Here is a 22,724-nt window from a genome sequence, read left to right on the forward strand (position 1 = left end):
AATGGATAATAATTAAATTTTTCACTTTTCTAATTCATTTTCGTAATAAAATGAACTAATTAGTAGAAATATGAAATTAAATTAAAATACACTATATTCGAATTGCACTATATTCGAATCTTTCGACTATTATATTCAGGAATTTTATTTATAATAATAATATCAATTATTTGGGAATAATTATAACTGTTTACTATTTTTATATAGAATAATGAATTGAACACTACTGTACGATTCACTCTAAAGGTGGGCAAAAAATTACTTGCGTGTTTGGCGGGTTGCATGAATCAGGATAATTCACATGGAATTTTTTTTTCTTCCCCAAGCATTCTTTAGATAGGCATAGCTTCTGTTTCATTGCATCCGTGTATGAAAGGTACACAAAATGAAATACTACTCGAGAAGATTATTCAATATTTAATTACCGTAAGACGTTAATTCTCCTAAAATTATGTTGTACTTAGCAGCACTTGCAGGTGAGTATTCAACATTTTTTTTGACATTATTATTATTATTATTATCATTTCTATTATGTAAATAAAAATTAATATCATTGTCAATATCATTATTATTATATAGCGATACATATTATGTAGAATTTATTTCATTATCTAATTAATTAATAATTAATAATTAAATAACTTTTTAAATTAATTTAATTTAATTAAATATGTTTATTATATATTTCTAATTACAAATTATTTACATATTATCTATATTACATATATCTATATTGTTAATTAATAATATGAATATTACATATTTATAATAAATAAATTAATAAATAGATAAATAAATAGTATTAAATTTTAATATTTTTTAATAATAAATAAAGTTATATATTATTAAACGTAATATATTTATTATTTAAAAATATTATATTAATTATTATTAATTATTATTTTTAATATGTTTTTCAAATAATAATAAAATAATATTAATTAAATTAAATTAAATTAAGAATTATTTTTTGTGTTAATTAAATTTCTTCTTCTTCTTCTTCTTCCCGCAACAAGACATTTGCATAATTATCATGTTAATTAAATTTATATTTGTTCAATTTAGACAGAAAAAATGTAATTATTATTAAATTTAACTATTTTGAATTTAATAATAAGAATATTAAGTAATATTAATTATTATTGTTATTAATTTAAATATTATTAAATTTAAATATCTACTGAATTAAAAACTTAATTTTACAAAGTAAAAAATAGAACATAAAATAAAACAGAAAAATTTTGCTTCGTCATACAAAAATTTCGTGACAAAAATATTACATATTTAGAATAAATAAATTAATAAATAATAATAAATTATATTTTTTAAGGGTATTTGAACCATTATGACGTCACAGCTTTCAAATACATGCTTTGCACTAACTGTGACGTCACAATTGTTCAAATGCCCTTAATAATATTTATAATAATATAATGTTACAATAGTTGTAAATAATATAATAATTCATTATTATTTTTAATATAATATTTTGAAAATAATAAGTTAATAAATTTTTAATATTAATAATTTAGTACAATTAGCTAATAAATAATTAGCTTATAATTAGCTTATATAACAAAATAGTATTCATTAAATTAAATATTAATTTAATTATTTTTTCACGTTAGAATTAATTTCAAACTTCAATTTACGAAGGCAAAATGAAATACCTACAACAATGTAATTTAATAAAAATAAAAAATAAATCAAAATCGAAAAATGTTGCTTTGTTATGCAAAATATTTTGTTATATAATTATTAATAATGAAGTATAATTGAGGAGCAAGTAAAATTTAAATTAAAAAATTTGTATTAATTTATTTTTATAACAATGTTTTTATATTTAAGACGTTCTGTTTTTAATTAAACATTATGATAATTAAGTGATTTAAAGGTTTTGGTAATTTTTTCTAATAAAAAACATAAAAATTATAAGTCATCTTAGTTATATAAAAAAGTTTTTAAATTGGAAATTCGTTGTTAATAAATTTGTTTTCTTACATTTAATAGTGACAGGTCGATTTGTGAGGTCTTTAAAATATTAAATTTATGTTTATCTCAATTTTTTAAAAAATGGATCTTGGTTATGTCAAAAAGTTTTTAAATTGGAAATTCGTTGTTAATAAATTCTTTTTCCTTACATTTAACAGTGACAGGTCGATTTGTGAGGTCTTTAAAATATTAAATTTATGTTTATCTCAATTTTTAAAAAAATCGATTTATCAGCTTTTGAAAATTTGCTCCTCAATTAATAAAAAATAAATAAAAAAATATAATAATATTAATATTATCATATTATATTAATTATATTAATCATATTATTAATTAAATTAAAAATTAATAATTGTTTTTATATGTTAAAATGAATGTTATATTTTTTCAATTTAAACGCAGGAAGAATTAAATGAAAACTGACATTTTCCAAAAATAGAAATTAAAACAAAATTGAAAAATAAATTCTGCTTTGCTTGCAGCAAATTTGGGTATGATTTCGGCAGGACTATTTTTTGGATGGTCCTCACCGTCGATACCATTGTTAACACAAAATGATTCTCCAATAAAATTAAGCTCTAATGAAGCTTCATGGGTAGCTTCATTGTTTAATGTTGGAGCATCATTTGGCGCAGTACTTTCTTTATTCATGGTACACAAATGCGGACGAAAGGCAACTATGATTTTCTCCGTGTTACCTTCTATTTTTGGTTGGATTATTATTGCTTTCGCTGTTTCACCTTGGGTCAGTATTTTATTTGCCTTTTTTTAATTGGCAAAATTGATTTTCATATCAGAATTGCAAAATTTTTCCATAAAAAAAAAATAAATAAAACAAAAAAAAAACAATAAAAAATACCAAAAAAATACAAGAAATGAAGTAGATTTTAAATCTATACACTAATTACATAAAAAACGTAAACGACAAAAATATATTTTTATAAATTATCTAATATATTCGTATTTCTGTTTTAATATAGATTATTAAAATATTTTTTTAAAGACATATTTAAAAAAAAAAATAAACTTCTTTGAATATATAATTATACCCAGATAGCAGAAAAGATATTCACAGTATTAATTTATAAAACATTTATAAAACAAAATAATAATATAAAAAGAATTTATAAAAAAAATATTTAAAAAATATAGAAAATACATAAAAAATATATAACAATATAATTACAAATATAAATTTCTTTGTTATTTTACTTTTAGCTGTACAATTTAAAAATTTACCTTTTTTTCTTTTTTTTATTTTTTTCCTCCTTTCTTTTTTATTTTTCCCCTTTTTTTCCTTTCTTTCTTTCTATTTTTTTTCCTCCCCTTTTCATTTTTTCTGTTTCTCATATTCCGCAGCAACTTTACATATCGAGAATAATTTGCGGTATCGCATCTGGAACATCGTATTCCACAACCCCAGCTTATTTAGGAGAAATTTCACCTCCAAATGTGCGAGGAATATTAGGATCAATGTTGACAGTCTCGGCGAAATTTGGAATGCTTTTAGAATATTGTATTGGACCATTTGTGACGGTGAAAAATTTAGCTCTCATCTCATTGACAATACCAATTTTATTTCTAATTACATTTGTCTGGCTACCAGAAACTCCATATCAATTAATGCGTTTAGGAAAATTGAAAGAGGCCGAAAAATCATTAACACAATTGAGAGCAGCTAATCAGGATATTGTCGAGGAAATAAAAATTATCGAACAATCAGTTAAAGACGATCAGATCAATGGAAATGGAATGAGAATTATTTTTTCCGTCTCTGGAAATCGAAGGTAAAACAAACAATTTTTTACCATTTTTTTTTCTTTTTACCTTTTTATTTTAGAAATTTCCTAGTTTTAATTACTTTAAAATTTTTACTAATTCAGATTTAGAGAATAAATTTTGTTGGCACACTATTTTTACAAGAAAAATATTGAAAATAATTTATTTCACAGGTTTTCTAAGGATATCAAATTGAGACAAAAAACAAATCAAAACGTTGCTTTGCAACACTTTTGATTCCTTTTTTGTCTCAATTTTGATATCCTTAGAAAAATTGTTACCAAAAATGTGAATCAAATAAAAAATTAATCTAAATTTTCTTCATCAATTTAACCCATTTTTGTTTCAATTTGATACTTTACAAGAAAACTCTGTTAATGTTTTTTAATTTTAGAAAATAAAATTTTCTTGAAGAAAATGTTAATTTTTTAAAAAATATTTAAAAATATTAAATAATTATAATTTAATAATTTAATAATTAATAATAAATTAAAATATTTAAAAATATTTAAAATAATCATTAAAAAATATCGACATTAAAAACAAAGTAGTTATATGCGAGTTTATATTATTTCTATTATATAATAATTTAATATTCATACAATAAGTTCCAGGATATTTTCAATGAATGCATAACGCAGTAAATTCTTCAAACTTATTTTTATAACTTTATTTTTGCTCGAGTTAGACTGTACAAATGAATAGAAGAATAATTTTATCGCTTGTTTCCGTTTACTATATATATATTACTGTTCTTTTTTTATCTTATAAAGAAAAATTTACTTTTTATATTTCATTTAATAAATTTTATTCGCATTTTTAAAAAGGAACGCTTCGAGCATATAAAATAATAGAATTAAAATTACAAAACCGCGTTTTTTCCTACTAATTAAAATAAATTAAAAAAAAAAAATTGATGACGAAATTTATATATTTTTATTATATAGGAAAAAGAGTGGAAATTTTTTGACATTGATTTTCTATTTGAAAACAAAGAAATGTAATATTTAACTCTCTAAATTTGCTGATTTTTTGCTTCTGAATTTCTACTAATTTATTGATAAAATTAACTAACAAAAATTTTTTACAAAAATATTACACATTTAGAATAAATAAATTAATAAATAATAATGAATTATATTTTTTAATAATATTCATAATAATATAATGTAACAATAGTTGTATGTAATAAAATAATTCATATTATTATTTTTATTATAATATTTTTAAAATAATAATGAGTTAGTAAATTTTAAATAATAATAATTTAGTACAAATAATAATAAATTATTTAATTTTTTAAAATATTAAATCTCATCGAAGAATTTTAATTATTTTTAATACTATTTTCATAATTAATTAATCGAAAAATTCAATTATTTTCATAAATAATGTTTTTCACAAGAATTCAATTATTTAAAATAAAATTTCCATAATATTTATTATATTTCGAAAAACTTAATTATTTAAAACAATGTTTATAAAATTCTTATGAAGAATTCAATTATTTTTAAAAATAACAAAATTTTCCACAGAAATTCAATTCCTTTTAAATATTTTAATAAAATCTCTAACAATAATTCAATTATTCTTATAAATAGTAAAATTTTTCTCAGGAATTCAATTATTTTTGAAAATTTTAATAAAAATTCAATTACTTTCATAAATAATAAAATTCATCAAAGGATTTCCATTATTTCTAATACAATTTCACAGGAATTGCTCAAAAAATGTAATTATTCTTAAAAATTTAATTTCAATTCCTCAAAAAATCACTTATTTAAAAAAATGTGTTTTTTTCAGTTTTTTGAAAGAATTCAATTATTTGCAAAAATATAAGAATTTTTCACAGGAATTCAATTATTTTTAAATATTTCAATAAAATTGTTTGAAAGAAATCAATTATTTTAAATTGAATTATAATTAAATTTTTTTGAAATAATTCAATTATTCTTTTACAATTTAATAAAATTCTTCCCAAGAATTAAATTATTTACATAAATAATTCTTCGAAAGAATTCAATTATGTCGATAAATAACAAAATTATTCTCGAAAATTCAATTATTTTATTACTTTTGAGTCATTTTAATGAAATTCTTTGCAAAATTCAATTACTATAATAAATAACAATATTCATCACAAGAATTCAATTATTCTTAAAAATAACAAAATTTTTCAATGAAATTCAATTCTTTTTAAATATTTTAATAAAATTTTTCGCAATAATTCAATTATCTTTATAAATAATAAAATTTTTCTCAGGAATTCAATTATTCTTGAAAATTTTAATAAAATTCATCGCAGGATTTCAATTATTTTTAATTATTTTAATTATAATTTAATAATTTAATAATTAATAATAAATTAAAATATTTAAAAATATTTAAAATAATCATTAAAAAATATCGACATTAAAAACAAAGTAGTTATATGCGAGTTTATATTATTTCTATTATATAATAATTTAATATTCATACAATAAGTTCCAGGATATTTTCAATGAATGCATAACGCAGTAAATTCTTCAAACTTATTTTTATAACTTTATTTTTGCTCGAGTTAGACTGTACAAATGAATAGAAGAATAATTTTATCGCTTGTTTCCGTTTACTATATATATATTACTGTTCTTTTTTTATCTTATAAAGAAAAATTTACTTTTTATATTTCATTTAATAAATTTTATTCGCATTTTTAAAAAGGAACGCTTCGAGCATATAAAATAATAGAATTAAAATTACAAAACCGCGTTTTTTCCTACTAATTAAAATAAATTAAAAAAAAAAAATTGATGACGAAATTTATATATTTTTATTATATAGGAAAAAGAGTGGAAATTTTTTGACATTGATTTTCTATTTGAAAACAAAGAAATGTAATATTTAACTCTCTAAATTTGCTGATTTTTTGCTTCTGAATTTCTACTAATTTATTGATAAAATTAACTAACAAAAATTTTTTACAAAAATATTACACATTTAGAATAAATAAATTAATAAATAATAATGAATTATATTTTTTAATAATATTCATAATAATATAATGTAACAATAGTTGTATGTAATAAAATAATTCATATTATTATTTTTATTATAATATTTTTAAAATAATAATGAGTTAGTAAATTTTAAATAATAATAATTTAGTACAAATAATAATAAATTATTTAATTTTTTAAAATATTAAATCTCATCGAAGAATTTTAATTATTTTTAATACTATTTTCATAATTAATTAATCGAAAAATTCAATTATTTTCATAAATAATGTTTTTCACAAGAATTCAATTATTTAAAATAAAATTTCCATAATATTTATTATATTTCGAAAAACTTAATTATTTAAAACAATGTTTATAAAATTCTTATGAAGAATTCAATTATTTTTAAAAATAACAAAATTTTCCACAGAAATTCAATTCCTTTTAAATATTTTAATAAAATCTCTAACAATAATTCAATTATTCTTATAAATAGTAAAATTTTTCTCAGGAATTCAATTATTTTTGAAAATTTTAATAAAAATTCAATTACTTTCATAAATAATAAAATTCATCAAAGGATTTCCATTATTTCTAATACAATTTCACAGGAATTGCTCAAAAAATGTAATTATTCTTAAAAATTTAATTTCAATTCCTCAAAAAATCACTTATTTAAAAAAATGTGTTTTTTTTCAGTTTTTTGAAAGAATTCAATTATTTGCAAAAATATAAGAATTTTTCACAGGAATTCAATTATTTTTAAATATTTCAATAAAATTGTTTGAAAGAAATCAATTATTTTAAATTGAATTATAATTAAATTTTTTTGAAATAATTCAATTATTCTTTTACAATTTAATAAAATTCTTCCCAAGAATTAAATTATTTACATAAATAATTCTTCGAAAGAATTCAATTATGTCGATAAATAACAAAATTATTCTCGAAAATTCAATTATTTTATTACTTTTGAGTCATTTTAATGAAATTCTTTGCAAAATTCAATTACTATAATAAATAACAATATTCATCACAAGAATTCAATTATTCTTAAAAATAACAAAATTTTTCAATGAAATTCAATTCTTTTTAAATATTTTAATAAAATTTTTCGCAATAATTCAATTATCTTTATAAATAATAAAATTTTTCTCAGGAATTCAATTATTCTTGAAAATTTTAATAAAATTCATCGCAGGATTTCAATTATTTTTAATACAATTTTATAGGAATTGCTCAAAAAATGTAATTATTCTTAATAAAAATTTAATTTCAATTTCTCAAAAAAATCAATTATTTAAAAAAATGTTTTTTTTAATTTTTTAGAAGAACTCAATTATTTACAAAAATATTAAAATTTTTCACAGGAATTCAATTATTTTCAACTATTTTAATTAAATTTTTTTGAAATAATTCAATTATTCTTTTACATTTTAATAAAATTCTTCCCAAGAATTCAATTATTTACATAAATAATAATTCTTCGAAAGAATTAAAAAAAATTAGTCACTAATTCGAATTAGTAAACATTTTTAATAATTGAAATTGAGAGGGAATTAAATATTATTATATATTATAATTAATTAATTATTAAATTATTATATTATATATTATTAAATAAATAAATAAATTTTTTTTTCTAAAAATAAAAAAAAATGCTTACAGAGCACTGATAGCTTGCCTGGGTTTACTGTTGATTCAACAAATGTCTGGCAGTCAGGCCGTAACTGCATATGCTGAAAAAATTTATGACGAAGCTAATAGTGGCTTAGAGGGGAAATATCTCACAATGATGTTAGGAACTATTCAAATAATTGTGACAATATTTTCTGGAATGATAACAGATCGCATTGGACGTCGACCATTACTTTTATTGTCCACAATAGGCTGCGCAATTTCCACTGGAATTGTTGCCATCTATTTTCATTTAATTTATCTACAAATTACAGAAATAAGTACTGGATTTGGTTGGATAGCAGCACTGGGCATAACATTCTACATAATCTTTTATTCCCTTGGCTTATCTGGCCTGCCATTTGCCATGATTGGCGAACTTTTTTCAACAAATGTAAAAGCATTCTCGAGTACAATTTGTATTGTGTTTGTTAATATTCTTTCAATTCTTGTTATAAAAACCTATCAGATATTGAATGATTTTGTTGGTATTCAATCGGCATTTTGGTTGTATACTTTGTGTTCAATTGTTGGTGGGGTTTTTATTTTTTTCTATGTTCCTGAGACTAATGGGAAAAGTCTGCAGTGTATACAGAAGGAACTACAGAAAAATTAAATTTATTATTAGAAAAAATATTTTATTTATTATCAGGGTTGACACGCAACTATTGGAAACCTGAAAAACCTAGAAATGTCAGGGCATTTTATAAACCTTGAAAAAATCTGGAAAAGTCAGGAAATTTTGATCCGAATCCTGAAAAATTATTGTTTTCTAAAGTTATTGTGCTTATTCTTGAAATCTAGTTTCTCTTAAATATTTCAAAATTAATTCAATTTTAAAAGAGTTGCGTTTACAATTTTCATGAATAGATAAACTTTAAAAGGTTGTATTTGTAAATTTTGTAAATTTTCAATTTTTAATTGATTAATTAAATAATAAAAATTTCCCCAGGAATTCTATTATTTAAAAATTCTTTATAAATTTCCTCGCAATAATTCAATTATTTTCATAAATAATCAAATTTTTTTACAGAGATTCAGTTATTTTCATAAATAATAAAACTCATCGCAGAATTTCAATTATTTTTAATACAAATTTTAATAAAATTCTTCGTAGAAATTTAATTAATTTCAATATCTACTATTTCAATAAAATTTCACAAAAGAATTCAATTATTCAAAAAGAAATATTAAAATTCGTCTCAATAAGAATTCAATTATTATCAAAAATAATAAAATTCTTCGCAGAAATTCAATTATGGTCAAAAGTTTAAAAAAATTCTCTTCAAAATTTCAATTATCTTTATAAATAATAAAATTTTCTCCAAAATCCAATTATTTTCAAAAATTTTTCTTAATTTAATCGAATTTTTTGGAGAGATTCAATTATTTTCATAAATAATAAAACTCATTGCAGAATTTCAATTATTTTTAATAAAATTTTTCGTAGAAATTTAATTAATTTCAATAATTTATTAGAATTTAATTGTTTTCAATATCTAATATTTCAATAATATTTCACAAAAGAATTCAATTTTATTTTAAAAAAAAAATATTAAAATTCGTCTCAATAAGAATTAAATTATTTTCAAAAGTAATAAAATTCTTTGCAGAAATTCAATTATGTTCAAAAAAATTTTTAAATTCTGGTCCCAATTTTAATTATCTTTATAAATAAGAAAATTCTCTTTAAAATTTCAATTATCTTTATAAATAATATAATTGTTCTCCAAAATTCAATTATTTTCAAAAATTTTAATAAAATTCTTCGTAAAATTTCAATTATTTACAAAAACTTTTCTTACTTTAATCAAATTTTTTGCAGAGATTCAATTATTTTTATAAATAATAAAACTCATTGCAGAATTTTAATTATTTTTAATACAAATTTTAATAAAACTCTTCGTAGAAATTTAATTAATTTAAAAAATTTATCAAAATTTAATTATTTTCAATATCTAATATTTCAATAAAATTTCACAAAAGAATTCAATTATTTAAAAAAAAATATGAAAATTCGTCTCAATAAGAATTAAATTATTTTCAAAAATAATAAAATTCTTCGCAGAAATTCAATATTTATGTTCAAAAAAATTTTTAAATTCTGGTCGCAATTTTAATTATCTTTATAAATAATAAAATTCTTCTCCAAAATTCAATTATTTTAAAAAATTTAAATAAAATTCTTGGTAAAATTTCAATTATTTTCAAAAACTTTTCTCAATTCAATCAAATTTTTTACAGCGATTAAATTTTTTTTTGAATACAATTTTAATCTAATTTCTCGAAAAATGAAATTATTCTTAAAAATTTGATTGAAATTCGTCAATTATAATTTAATTACCTATTTAAAAATTTGTTGATAAAATTCTTTATGAGAGTTCAATTTTAAAAAACATTCAATTCTTTAATAAATTATTAATTTATTATTATTAATAATATGTAGTTCCATTAGTGGCTTTTTTTTAACGAAATAAGTCCCATTAGTAAATTACTTTCAAAAATAGTAACGTTTATAATATTGCTGCAGAGTAAATGCTATGGGGAAAGTAAAGTTGAAAATTTATAATATTTGTAATATTAAGTTTTGAGTGTTACATTATTGATTTTTTGAATATTCAGAAATAAGAATTAATTTACAATTGTAATAATAAAAGAAAAAAACATTGAAAATATATATATAAAAAACATTGAAGAATTGACTTAATGAGTACAAATTAACTTTAAATTTGCTTCGAGTGTAAGATATTCCCAAGTACGATAGTAGGAAACTGTTAGGTAACCGGTATATTCATAGATAGTGGAAGTTAAAAGTAATTTAGTCGTTGAACAACAAAGTATGCTTAAAGTTAGATTCGTAGCGGCTGCTTTCGGAGGTTTGTTAATTTTCCAAATTAATTTCTATTTTAATTAAAAATTTTTAATTTATTTAAATAAATAATATAAGTTACATAAATTTTTTTAGCCAGCATGGGAATGTTTTCATTAGGGACCTACGTTGGTTGGGCATCGCCAACAATGTCAAAATTACTGAAGGACGATTCTCCGATAAAATTAACGAAAGATGAGGCTTCACTTGCCGTTTCATTGTTAAAAGCTGGAAATGCAATTGGTTGCATTTTCTCAATATTTCTTGCCGATCTAATTGGACGGAAGGGGACAATTGTTCTTTCCATTGTTCCAACGACAATTGGTTGGATAATTATATTATTCGCAAAATCGGCGACGGTAAATGCATAATTTTTTCAATCCACTTTTTGTTCAGCAATAATTGAACCAGAAAAAAAATACTTTTAATAATAATTGAAATAGTCAATAAATAGTAAAAATAATTGAAGTGATCAATAAATAGTATTAACAATAATTGAAATAGTCAATAAATAGTAAAAATAATTGAAATGGTAAATAAACAGTAACAATAATAATTGAAATAGCAGATAAACAATATGTAAATAATTTCCTTGAATTTAATACAATACTCACTCGTTTTTTTCTATTCATTGTTTCTATATTCCCCCTTTTTTTACTCTCTTTTTCATAATGGCAAAAAAAAAAAAATTATAATAGACATTATACGTAGCACGAATTGTGGGTGGAGTATCAAATGGATTATCCGCAACCACCGTTCCCATGTATCTAGCAGAAATTTCTCCAGCTTCAATCAGAGGCACTGTTGAATCTTGTGCAATAATACTAATGTACATTGCAATTATTTTCGCCTATGGAATTGGACCGTTTATCGATGTACGTCAATTCGCTGAAATAGCAATAGCAATATCTTTATTTCACTTTTTCTTTTTCATTTGGTTTCCTGAAACGCCTTATTATTTGATAAAATGCAAAAACGAAGCTTCTGCTCGAGAGACGTTGAATTTTTTACGTAATAATTCCATTTCCGAAGAATTTGAATCAATTAAACGTACCGCTGGCACCGAGCAAAATTGGAGGATTCGAGAGATTTTTTCCTGCCATAGTAAGTAATGATATTAATTTTTGTTTTTTGCTTCAATTAAATAAAATAATAATTATTATTATTATTATATTTTTTACACATTAATATATTATTATTTATTTATTATCAAATTGTTGTCCATTATTGCACAGCTGGTAAATAAAGTGCCCATTATTGCGCTAGGGCAAAAAAAATTATTCGAAATTCAATTATTTTCAATATCTAGTATTTTCATAAAATTTAGCAAAAGAATTCAATTATTTAGAAAAAAATTAATATAAAATTCATCCAAAATTCAATTATTTTCATAAATAATAAAATTTCCACAAGAATCCAATTAATTTAGAATAGCATTTTCAAAAGAATTTTAAACAAATCAATTATTTAATAAAATTTTTATACAATTCTTCACAATAATTCAATTACTTTTACTAAACATTTTTCATGGAAATTCAATTATTTAAAAACATTTTTAATAAAATTATAAACAAGAATTTAATTATTTTCAAAAATAATAAAACTCATCCAAGAATTTCAATTATTTTTAATACTATTTTCATTAATTAATTAATCGAAAAATTCATTTATTTCCACAAATAAAGTTTTTCACAAGAATTCAATTATTTAAAATAAAATTTCCATAATATTTATTATATTTCGAAAAAATTAATTATTTAAAACAATGTTTATAAAATTCTTATGAAGAATTCAATTATTTTCAAAAATAACAAAATTTTTCCCAAAAATTCAATTATAATAATAAAATTATTCTCAAGAATACAATTATTTTTATAAATAATAAAATTCATCGTAGGATTTCAATTACTTTTAATACAATTTTTCAGAAATTGCTCAAAAAATATAATTATTCTTAAAAACTTAATTTCAATTCCTTGAAAAAATTAAATATTTAAAAAAATATTTTTTTAAAATTCTTCGGAAGAATTCAATTATTTGCAAAAATATTAGAATTTTTTACATGAATTCAATTATTTTCAAATATTTTAATAAAATTGTTCGAAAGAAATCAATTATTTTAAATTGAATTATAATTAAATTTTTTTAGAAATAATTCAATTATTATTCTTTTACAATTTAATAAAATTCTTACCAAGAATTAAATTATTTACATAATAAATAACAATATTCATCACAAGAATTCAATTATTCTCAAAAATAACAAAATTTTTCACAGAAATTCAATTCTTTTCAAATATTTTAATATAATTTTTCACAATAATTCAATTATTTTTATAAATAATAAAACTCTTCTCAGGAATTCAATTATTTTTGAAAATTTTAATAAAATTCAATTATTTTGATATTTTCATAAATAATAAAATTCATCGATTTCAATTATTTTTAATACAACTTTACAGAAATTGCTCAAAAAATGTAATTATTCTTAAAAATTTAAATTCAATTCCTCAAAACAATAATTTATTTAAAAAAATGTATTTTTAAAATTTTTTGAAAGAGTTCAATTATTTGCAAAAATATTAGAATTTTTTACAAGAATTCAATTATTTTCAAATATTTTAATAAAATTGTTCGAAAAAATCAATTATTTTAAATACAATTTTAATTAAATTTTTTGGAAATTATAATTCAATTATTCTTTTACATTTTAATAAAAGTCTCTCCAAGAATTGAATTGTTTACATAAATAATTCTTCGAAAGAATTCAATTATGTAGATAAATAACAAAATTATTCCCGAAAATTCAATTATTTTAAGGCATTTTAATAAAATTATTTGAAAAATTCAATTATTTTCATAAATAACAATAGGTATTTATCACAAGAATTCAATTATTTTCATAATTTATAAAATGCTTTTTAGGAATTCAATTATTTTCAAAAAAAGTTTAATAAAAATCCACACAGACATTCAATTATTTTTAAAAATTTTAATAGAATTCTTTGTAAAGTTTAATTATTTTTAAAAACTTTTTGCAAATTCAATGATTTTCAATATCTACTATGTATTTTCATAAAATTTCCAAACAGAATTCAATAATTTAAATTAGAATTTTAATTAAATTAGTCGAAAGAAATCAATTATTTAAAAAATTTTATAAAATTCATATGTCAAGAATTAAACTATTTTTATAAATATTTAAATTCTTTCATGAATAATAAAATTCGTTGCAAGAATTTAATTTACTAAATTTAATTTACTAAGAGGAGAAAAAAGAAGCAAATATTTTTGATGAAATTTAGGAAAAAGTGTGTAAAATAAAAAATATGAAATGGAATTTTTTTCAATTTTGTAAAGTGTCTAAAACGAGTTTTTTGGGTCGTCAAGTGTAATTTTTCAATAGCTACTTTTTTACTGCTTTTTTTTAGTTTGAAACCTACTTTTTGCTACTTTTTTTTAAAATGTATTATCGAGTGCGAAGTCTGTAGGCACTTTACTTACCATCTAGGCTACATGGACGAACATCTGCACTATTAATAAACTGAAATTAATAAATTCAAAAATAAATAAATACAAAATAAAATACACTATAAATAGAACTAAATTAATAAATTTTTTTTCCAGAAGATACGAAAACACTGATCCTTGGTGTGGGAGTGATGTTAATAACAGTTACATGTGGAGAAGTATTAATCCTGAACAATTCAGAAATGCTGTTTAATTCAATAGAGGGAAAAGTTTTAGACGGAAAATACGCCAGTATGATATTATCGGGAATATTATTAATAATTTCCTTAATTTTCTTCACATTGGTCGATCGTATTGGAAGGAAACTCCTACTAATTCTATCATCGACGGGAGTTATAATTTTCACTTGTTTAGTGGGAATATTTTTCTATTTTCAACAATCGGGTTACAATACTCGCGCTCTAAGTTGGCTACCAATGTTTGGTATTTTATTAATAATTGCCAGTACATCGATTGGTGCAACAGCGATACCATACGTGGTTGTCAGTGAAATTTTTCCCATGAAATTTAAAGCCATTTATTCGGGTATCAGTATGTGTTTGACTTTCTTCTCGGCATTTATTGCTTTGGAAATATTTGCCTTTTTTATAAATCATGTGAATATTTATACTGCATTTTGGACGCTTGGGGCTGTGAATGTGTGTAATGTTATTTTTATTTATTTATATCTGCCGGAAACGAAGCGTAAAACTTTGGAGGAGATTCAGATGAATACGATTACTCATTGAAATTAAAATTATATACTGTTGTATTTTTAATAATAATAATAATTATATGATTAACTACCTAATAATTATATTATAATTAATTAATTATTATAATTATTAAAAAAAATATTATCAATATTATAAATTATTTAAGTAATGAAATTTATACATATAATTTAATTATTAATTAATAATTATATGAGGTTCAATTTTGACACAGAAGAGAATTTTTCAGTTGAAAATTTTTTTATATAACTTTGCGGATCGAAATAATAAAAGAATAATGCTGTCAGTTTTAAAAATAATGTCAATATTTAAAGTACGAATGTTTAAAAATATACTTCAATTTAAATATCGATATTTTTTGTTCTTTCAGAATATGTAAATATTCAAATAAGTATAATTACAGTAATTATTGTATAATTATTATTCATTGATAAATGATTACATACATTAAGCTTTTCGAAAATAAGCATTTTTAATTTTTTCACTGAAAAAATATAACTCAATTTTGCGTAAAAACTAGTTTCCTTATTTCTGTCGCATTTTTTTACGATCTAAAAATTGTTCAAAACATTGTTTTGTATTGAAAATTAATTAAATAAATATATTATATTTTTAATATTAGTATTTTTTAATATAAATTTTTTTATTCTTTTTTTATTATAAATATTTTTTTAATATTATAATAATATAATATTACTAATTAATATTAATGAATAATTACCATCAATTAGTAATAATTGTAATACTTTTACTTATTTATTATTAGTCAATAAAGAATAATAATAAAATAATAAAACTTATATTATTTAAAAAAATTTTTTAACAATAATAATTAACATTATAAAATTATATACTTCGATAATAAATGGAAAGAACAAAAATTCTCAGCTTGAATTTAAAAATGTATTCCATATCTGATATCAATATTCATAATACAAAAATAATCCGTTCGGAAAGCATTAATATCGATTAATTAAAATATTTTCCCAGTAAAGTTGAAAACTAAAAACAAACAAAATGTAAAATACTTTTGCATAAAAGTAGAGTAAAAATTATAATTTTTACTAAAAAGTTAAAAATTGTAATTATTACTAAAAAGTTAAAAATTATAGCTATGCTAGTATATAATGTTAAAATTGTAAACTAAAGTTAAATTTTATTTTTACGACTAAAGTAGTTCTTACAGGAGGATAATAATAATTCTTAGACTATAAAAATCTTTTAATGGGATTATTATAGAAGATAATGTGGGGGTGAAAAAATCCAATAATATACTTAAACGTATTCTATACAGGTTACAAAATCCCATTTGATTTCGTTTAAATATAATGAACTAATATAAATGATTTAATTTTCTTACGCATCGAAATGTTTTATTCTCATCGTGTATACAATTTGAATGAATTAATTTTAATTAATGATGAAATTGACGGATGTTATTTTCGCTGACACATGCCAGTTTTCTCTCTCTCCAAAAAAAAGAAAGATTAATTATTTCAGTGAATTTTATCATATATTGAATTTTTTTTTATTTCTCCGTCTCTACAATCATTAACAATAATTAAAACAAAAGTGCATTGCTTTTATTTTTATTGGTTTCTTTTTTAATTCGCAATTATTTCAAATAACGATCATTAAAGTATTATTCAAATAATAAATAAAATAAATTTAAATAAACGATTACTTTCCTATTATCATACAAATATTTACTTCAATCAGCTAATTTTTATTTTACACAATTAAATGTCAGTTGCTGCAAAAACTGGAATTATTTGTATTATAAAATTTTTAACAATAAATTATAATATTAATTTATTAATAAAATTATTCAAATAATATTAATTAATTTAAATAACAATTTAATTTGTTATTATTACTATTATATAAAAATTATTTGATACAAAGAAATATTTATTTGATTCAAGTAAATATTTATTTCGTAAATAGACTTGGGCTTAGTTTTCTTTGAATAAATAAATAAAAAATTAATAAATGTTGGTAATAATAATAAATTTGCAATAAAAATTATCTTATTACCCAAATAGTCATATATTATTTATTTACAATTTCTGCGAGAACATTTAAAAAGCGTTAAAATTATTTATTACCTGTACATTTTACAATTAAAAGTCGCTGAAAATGAAAATATAAATTCAGACACAATAACAGAAATAATAGACATTTATTTTAAAATATTTTCATATAAATACAATCACATTTTAGTCTTAAATAACATTCATCATTTTTATATGACTATTGCACAGCATTCATTAATACTTATTTTTTTATACACATATTTTTTTTTTGAAGAATATTTTCTTTAACTTTATAGGTATATTTATTTATACATATATACGTGTGTGTGTGCTTAATTCAAGATGACAAAAATTTAAAAATTTTCATCATTTTTTTGTGCATTCGCGCAATTTATCTATATATAATTAAATCTCACATATGGGATTTAATTTTTTTCTTTTAATGATTGTTTTTGTAAAAATTTATCACAAGAGGTGATTTTCCGTGTTTAAAACTGAGCACTTTCATCATAAATATTAATTTGGAGTCAAAATTATTTATTATTATTGAAACGAAATTATTATTTATGTTATTCATTTGTTTTTAAGGAAAATGGAATTCTTTCGGATGTTTTAATTTGTAAATTACAAATGTCCGACGAATTGTAATTTAAGTGATCCAATCCAATTTTATCGATTTTTCTGTCGGAATTATTTTTCGTTGGTAGGATATCTAAAAAGAAAAATAAAAATATTTCACGCTTCAGTTGTGTGGTTCATCGTTTTTTTTCTGCTCGATACAATTATTACTTTTAGGATAACATCGACGTATTTCCCAGCCCTTGGGATAAAAGTTATACATATGACTTTTATGTGAAAAGTTTTTTTCTTTTCTTTTTTTTTTGATATTTCCTATAGCATGCTTGCGTCATATCTGAATTTTTACATGCGTCTTTATTTTATATTAGAAATTATTATGCAAAATTTTATTATTATTAGCAAAAAAGTAATGATTAATTATTAAAAATTAAAAAAAAATAATAAAGATCTTAAAATTGTTTGTTAGGCCTAATGGCGCAAGCCATTAGGCCTAACAAACAATTTTAAGATCTTTATTAATTCAATTATATGACTTTAGAAATTTCTTTTATTGTTAACAAAAAAATGCAACAGAAAATGTTCCAAAAAATACTGAAATAATAAAAAACAAAAAAATACAAAAAATACAAAAAACAAAAAAATTAAAAATGTAAAAAAACAGAAAAATAATAAAGAAATATAAAAAATAAAATACAGAAAAATAAGAAATATAAAATTTTAATAAATCATGATATATAATTCTATATGTATGCAAGGTTCACTAAATAGTTTAAATCGTGTCGGATTATATTCCAATTAATTTTCAATTAAATTGATTGAGAAGTCCATTAAAGTACAAATTAATTAATGTAATTACTAATCATCATCAGATTTTAATTACAATTAATCAATTATTATCGACTTCAATTATTATCTGTACATCTATATTAAAATTGTCCTATAAATATAATTTGCAAAAGGTAAAATAAAACTGTCTTATAAAAATGAGATAAATTAGAAATAAATTAATAGATAATAAGTATAATAGTAATTCTCTATTAATAATAAATAGTAATTAATATATTAATAAAAATTAATAATACAGTTTTTAAAAGTCATCAGAAATTAAAAAAAATTTCAAGCGCATGAAAATTCTATGTAAAAATTATTAGTTCGAATTTCCAGTGTTAAAAAAAATAAATAAAAATTCAATAAATTAAATTTCAATTTAAACTGGATTTTTATTTGAAAATAATATTTAATTAACTTCTAAATTTTAATTAGTATAAATTTAGAAACTAATTCAAGTCAAGAATATTTACTAATTTTTACTAAAATATTATTATTTTTTTGAGTAGTTTTGATTATTTTTTATACTCTCTAAATTTGAATTAGTGACTGATTTTTTGCTTTTGAATTAGTAAATTTTACTCATGAATTAGTAGAAATTAATATTTATTAGCAAAATTTACTAATTCAAAATTAAAAGTGACTGACTGAATTAATAATTATTCTCAGAATAAAATTGTTGAATAGAAAAAAATTTGTTGAGAGATAAAATGGTGGTAAAATTTCTCCACCTGAGAACGCCAAGGTCACCACCAGGTGTCAGGAGAAATTCCAAGAAGAAACTGAACTGCCATCTAGTGGTAACCTTGGCGTTCGCAGGTGGAGAATAGCATCACATGAGTCTGACGCTTGTAATTAAAATAAATAAATAAAATAAACAATAAAATTTGAAAAAAAAATTATTGTAAGAAATTTAATAAAATTTCCTTCTGAGTAAACAACAAAAAGATAAATGTCTTCTTTTTATAACTATCCCGCAGTATTTTCTTTTGAAATATTTCATAGACGCTTATTTTTTTGCAGTATTTTCTTTCGAAATATCTCAGAGAGACGCTTACTTTTGCACAGTTCAATTTAGATATAAATAATAGATTCTGTCAAGTTAGATAAATATATGGAAAAAATTTACTTGCGTGGAGAAGAAAAATCGCATCAATGATGAGAAAAAATTACCTAATTTTTCTTCATCGTCCGTCGCTGCCGTATCTGGAAATTGAACATGCTTTCTTGTTTGTCTTCCCGAACTAGGACTCTTTTCGGATGTTAGAGTTGTCGCCAAAGCAGTGGGACTTTGAGTTGGCGTTGCAATGGCAGTTACTTTAGTATCATTGTTTGTTGTTAATCTTCGAGAACTCAAACATGAAGTCGCTGTTGTTGTTGGCTGAACTGTGTAGCGTATTGCGGGAACCTTACGACAAATAAATTTATACTAATAAAAAATACTGAAAAAATACTGAAAAATACTAAAAAAATACTAACTAATAAAATACTAATATATGTTCGCAATTAATTTCTGTTTACACCATCGTATTTAAATATATTTAAATATATTTTTTTTATTGAATAAAAAGCTTTTTTCTGTTATGAATTCGAAAAAAACTGTTCTCTGGACACTTTTACTTAAATTCTACTGTTCTACAGAAAGAGAAATTTTACTAAAATATTTTTTTCTATTTTAATAATAAATTAAAAATTTGATTAAAGTTTTTATTGAAAGAAAAATGAAATTATTCGCTCATTATAACATTTTTTAATTGAAAAAAAATTTGTTGAGGGATAAAATGGTGGTTTAATTTCTCCACCTGAGAACGCCAAGGTCACCACCAGTTGGCAGGAGAAATTCCAAGAAGTAAACTGCCATCTAGCGGTGACCTTGACGTTCGCAGGTGGAGAGTAGCGTCTCCATATTGAATCTCAAGATCTTTAGTTTTAGAAATTAAGTTTGATTAATTTTAAAAATTAATCCAAAAATAGATTACTTTAATCTTTTTCGATGTAGATTTAACCCGCGAAAAGCTTTTTAATATCTCGTAATTAAATTTTACAGAAAGAAAAGATAAAGAAAGCAGTTTGCACTTTAAATTTTCTTTCTACGTATTTATATTAGAGACATTTTGAAAAAGTTTCGCACAGTTTCAATTAATTTAAATTGAAAACTGTTTTTTTAAGAGCGCTTTCATTTGAGATTTTTTCTTTTTCTCTTTTCATTGTCAACATTAGGAGAGTATAATAATAATAATAATAATAATAAGAAGAAGAAAATAGATAATTCTAGAGAGTTTTCTTATATTCAATGAAAGAATCTCGCGCACTGTTAGGGAAGACAATAATCACCCTCTTTATGGTGAGTGTTGCTAACTGCGAACATTTGAGATTTTTTTTTTTGCTTTTATTTTACTAACCCCATACTCGCTGTCGTCCATTGCCCTCCCACGTCCTTCAGAGTATTCTTGAAATTGTGAAATAACACAAAGGAGAGAGTACAACTGGAATAAAAGAATTTTGCTTTTCAACACCTGATGTCAAATAAATTGGAATTATTCAAATCTGCATTTTTTTGTTAAATTATTTTTTCTTTTTGGTTTTATATTTAATAATTATTAATTATGTTTATGATATTGTAGTATAAAATCTCAAAAAAATTGATTTAAATTAATTTTTGCTGTCACGTTTTTAAGATCCAAAAACATAACTAAAAAAAATGCGTGTTTTTGAAAATCAAAAATTAAAATACTTACGTTGAGGCACAAAAGGAAAAAGGCGAGTGTGAGAACCATGGCCACAGCCGGTTCAAATGGGGGCTGAAACAAACGTGTTTTTTCTTTTTTTTGTCCCTGTATTCGTAAATGTATATGAAAAGGCTTTGATCGATCGTTTGGTTCCTTTTAGTAAAGTGCATTTTATTCGACCTTTTTGCAATGAAAAATATCCACTAAAAGTGAAAACGAATTTGCTTTTTTTCACTAAAAGTTGACAAAAGGTATATAAAAAAAGTGTGTTCCTGGAACCGTGAAAATAAAGGCAAATATACCCAACCAGGTAACATCATCTCTCAAACTAGAATGCATGTTTCAATTTATTTCTTTTTTATCATTATTGACTAACCTTTATATGTTACATTTTTTACAATTAAAAAAAAAAAAAAGTCGAAAAATGTACAAAATGGTAGAAACTAGAAATATAAAAAATTTTATTTTTTTTCATTACAAAATTATTATGAAAATTAAAAAAAGTAATAATTAATTATAAACTATTTTAAAACAATTAGTATTAATATATAAATTTATTATAAAGTATGAAATAATGTAAATAAATTAATATAAATAAATATAAATAAGTATAAATAAGTATAAACAAATATAAATAAAATAATGAATAAAAAATATATTCTGAAATAACTTTTTTACATAGAATGTTCCTACAATTTTCGAAAATAATTAAATTCTTTCGAGGAATGTAATTAAAACTGGTATTGAAAATAATTGAACTCTTCCGAGAAATTTGATTAAAATTATATTGAAAACAATTGAAATCCTGCGAAGAATTTTATTATTTATGGAAGTAATAAATAATAATAAAAATTAATTAATTAGTTAATAAGCGGATTTTATAAAACTTTAAATCTGAAAGTATGCAAACATTGAAGTTGGTATTTAAAAATAAAGTTTTGATTCAATAAAAATTTTTAATTTCAATAAAAATGAAGATAAAAATAAGAATAAAAATAAAAATAAAAAAA

General features: G+C 20.6%; 2 protein-coding genes across 4 annotated transcripts in view; one reads left to right on the forward strand and one right to left on the reverse strand.

Moving 5' to 3' along the window:
• Positions 1-205: 205 nt before the first annotated feature.
• LOC122508161 lies at positions 206-15,800 on the forward strand. The gene is made up of 8 exons (XM_043621311.1): positions 206-476; positions 2,475-2,737; positions 3,352-3,779; positions 8,421-9,039; positions 11,227-11,305; positions 11,395-11,657; positions 11,997-12,402; positions 14,926-15,800. The coding sequence occupies exons 1-8, from the start codon at positions 452-454 to the stop codon at positions 15,555-15,557; spliced, it is 2,715 nt and encodes a 904-aa protein (XP_043477246.1). The 5' UTR covers positions 206-451; the 3' UTR covers positions 15,558-15,800.
• Positions 15,801-18,027: 2,227 nt separating this feature from the next.
• The window catches only part of LOC122507535, a 234,795-nt gene continuing 230,098 nt past the window's right edge, over positions 18,028-22,724 (reverse strand). For all 3 annotated transcript variants that reach the window (XM_043620316.1, XM_043620306.1, XM_043620327.1), the window contains 4 exons: positions 21,724-21,786; positions 21,388-21,471; positions 20,159-20,393; positions 18,028-18,290 (listed from right to left, as the gene is read on the reverse strand). In XM_043620316.1, coding sequence (XP_043476251.1) covers positions 18,148-18,290; positions 20,159-20,393; positions 21,388-21,471; positions 21,724-21,786 — 525 coding nt within the window. In that variant the 3' untranslated portion in view covers positions 18,028-18,147. The remainder of the gene's footprint in view (positions 18,291-20,158; positions 20,394-21,387; positions 21,472-21,723; positions 21,787-22,724) is intronic.

Source organism: Leptopilina heterotoma, unplaced genomic scaffold (assembly GCF_015476425.1).
Source record: "Leptopilina heterotoma isolate Lh14 unplaced genomic scaffold, ASM1547642v1 Lhet_114, whole genome shotgun sequence".
NCBI lineage: Eukaryota > Metazoa > Arthropoda > Insecta > Hymenoptera > Figitidae > Leptopilina > Leptopilina heterotoma.

Excerpts from the sequence above, each read along its gene's own strand:
- LOC122508161 (XM_043621311.1), top strand. The coding sequence starts at position 452 with ATGTTGTACTTAGCAGCACTTGCAG. Across the intron at positions 3,780-8,420 it reads TCCGTCTCTGGAAATCGAAG|AGCACTGATAGCTTGCCTGG; the intron begins GTAAAACAAACA and ends AAATGCTTACAG. Across the intron at positions 11,306-11,394 it reads CGTAGCGGCTGCTTTCGGAG|CCAGCATGGGAATGTTTTCA; the intron begins GTTTGTTAATTT and ends AAATTTTTTTAG.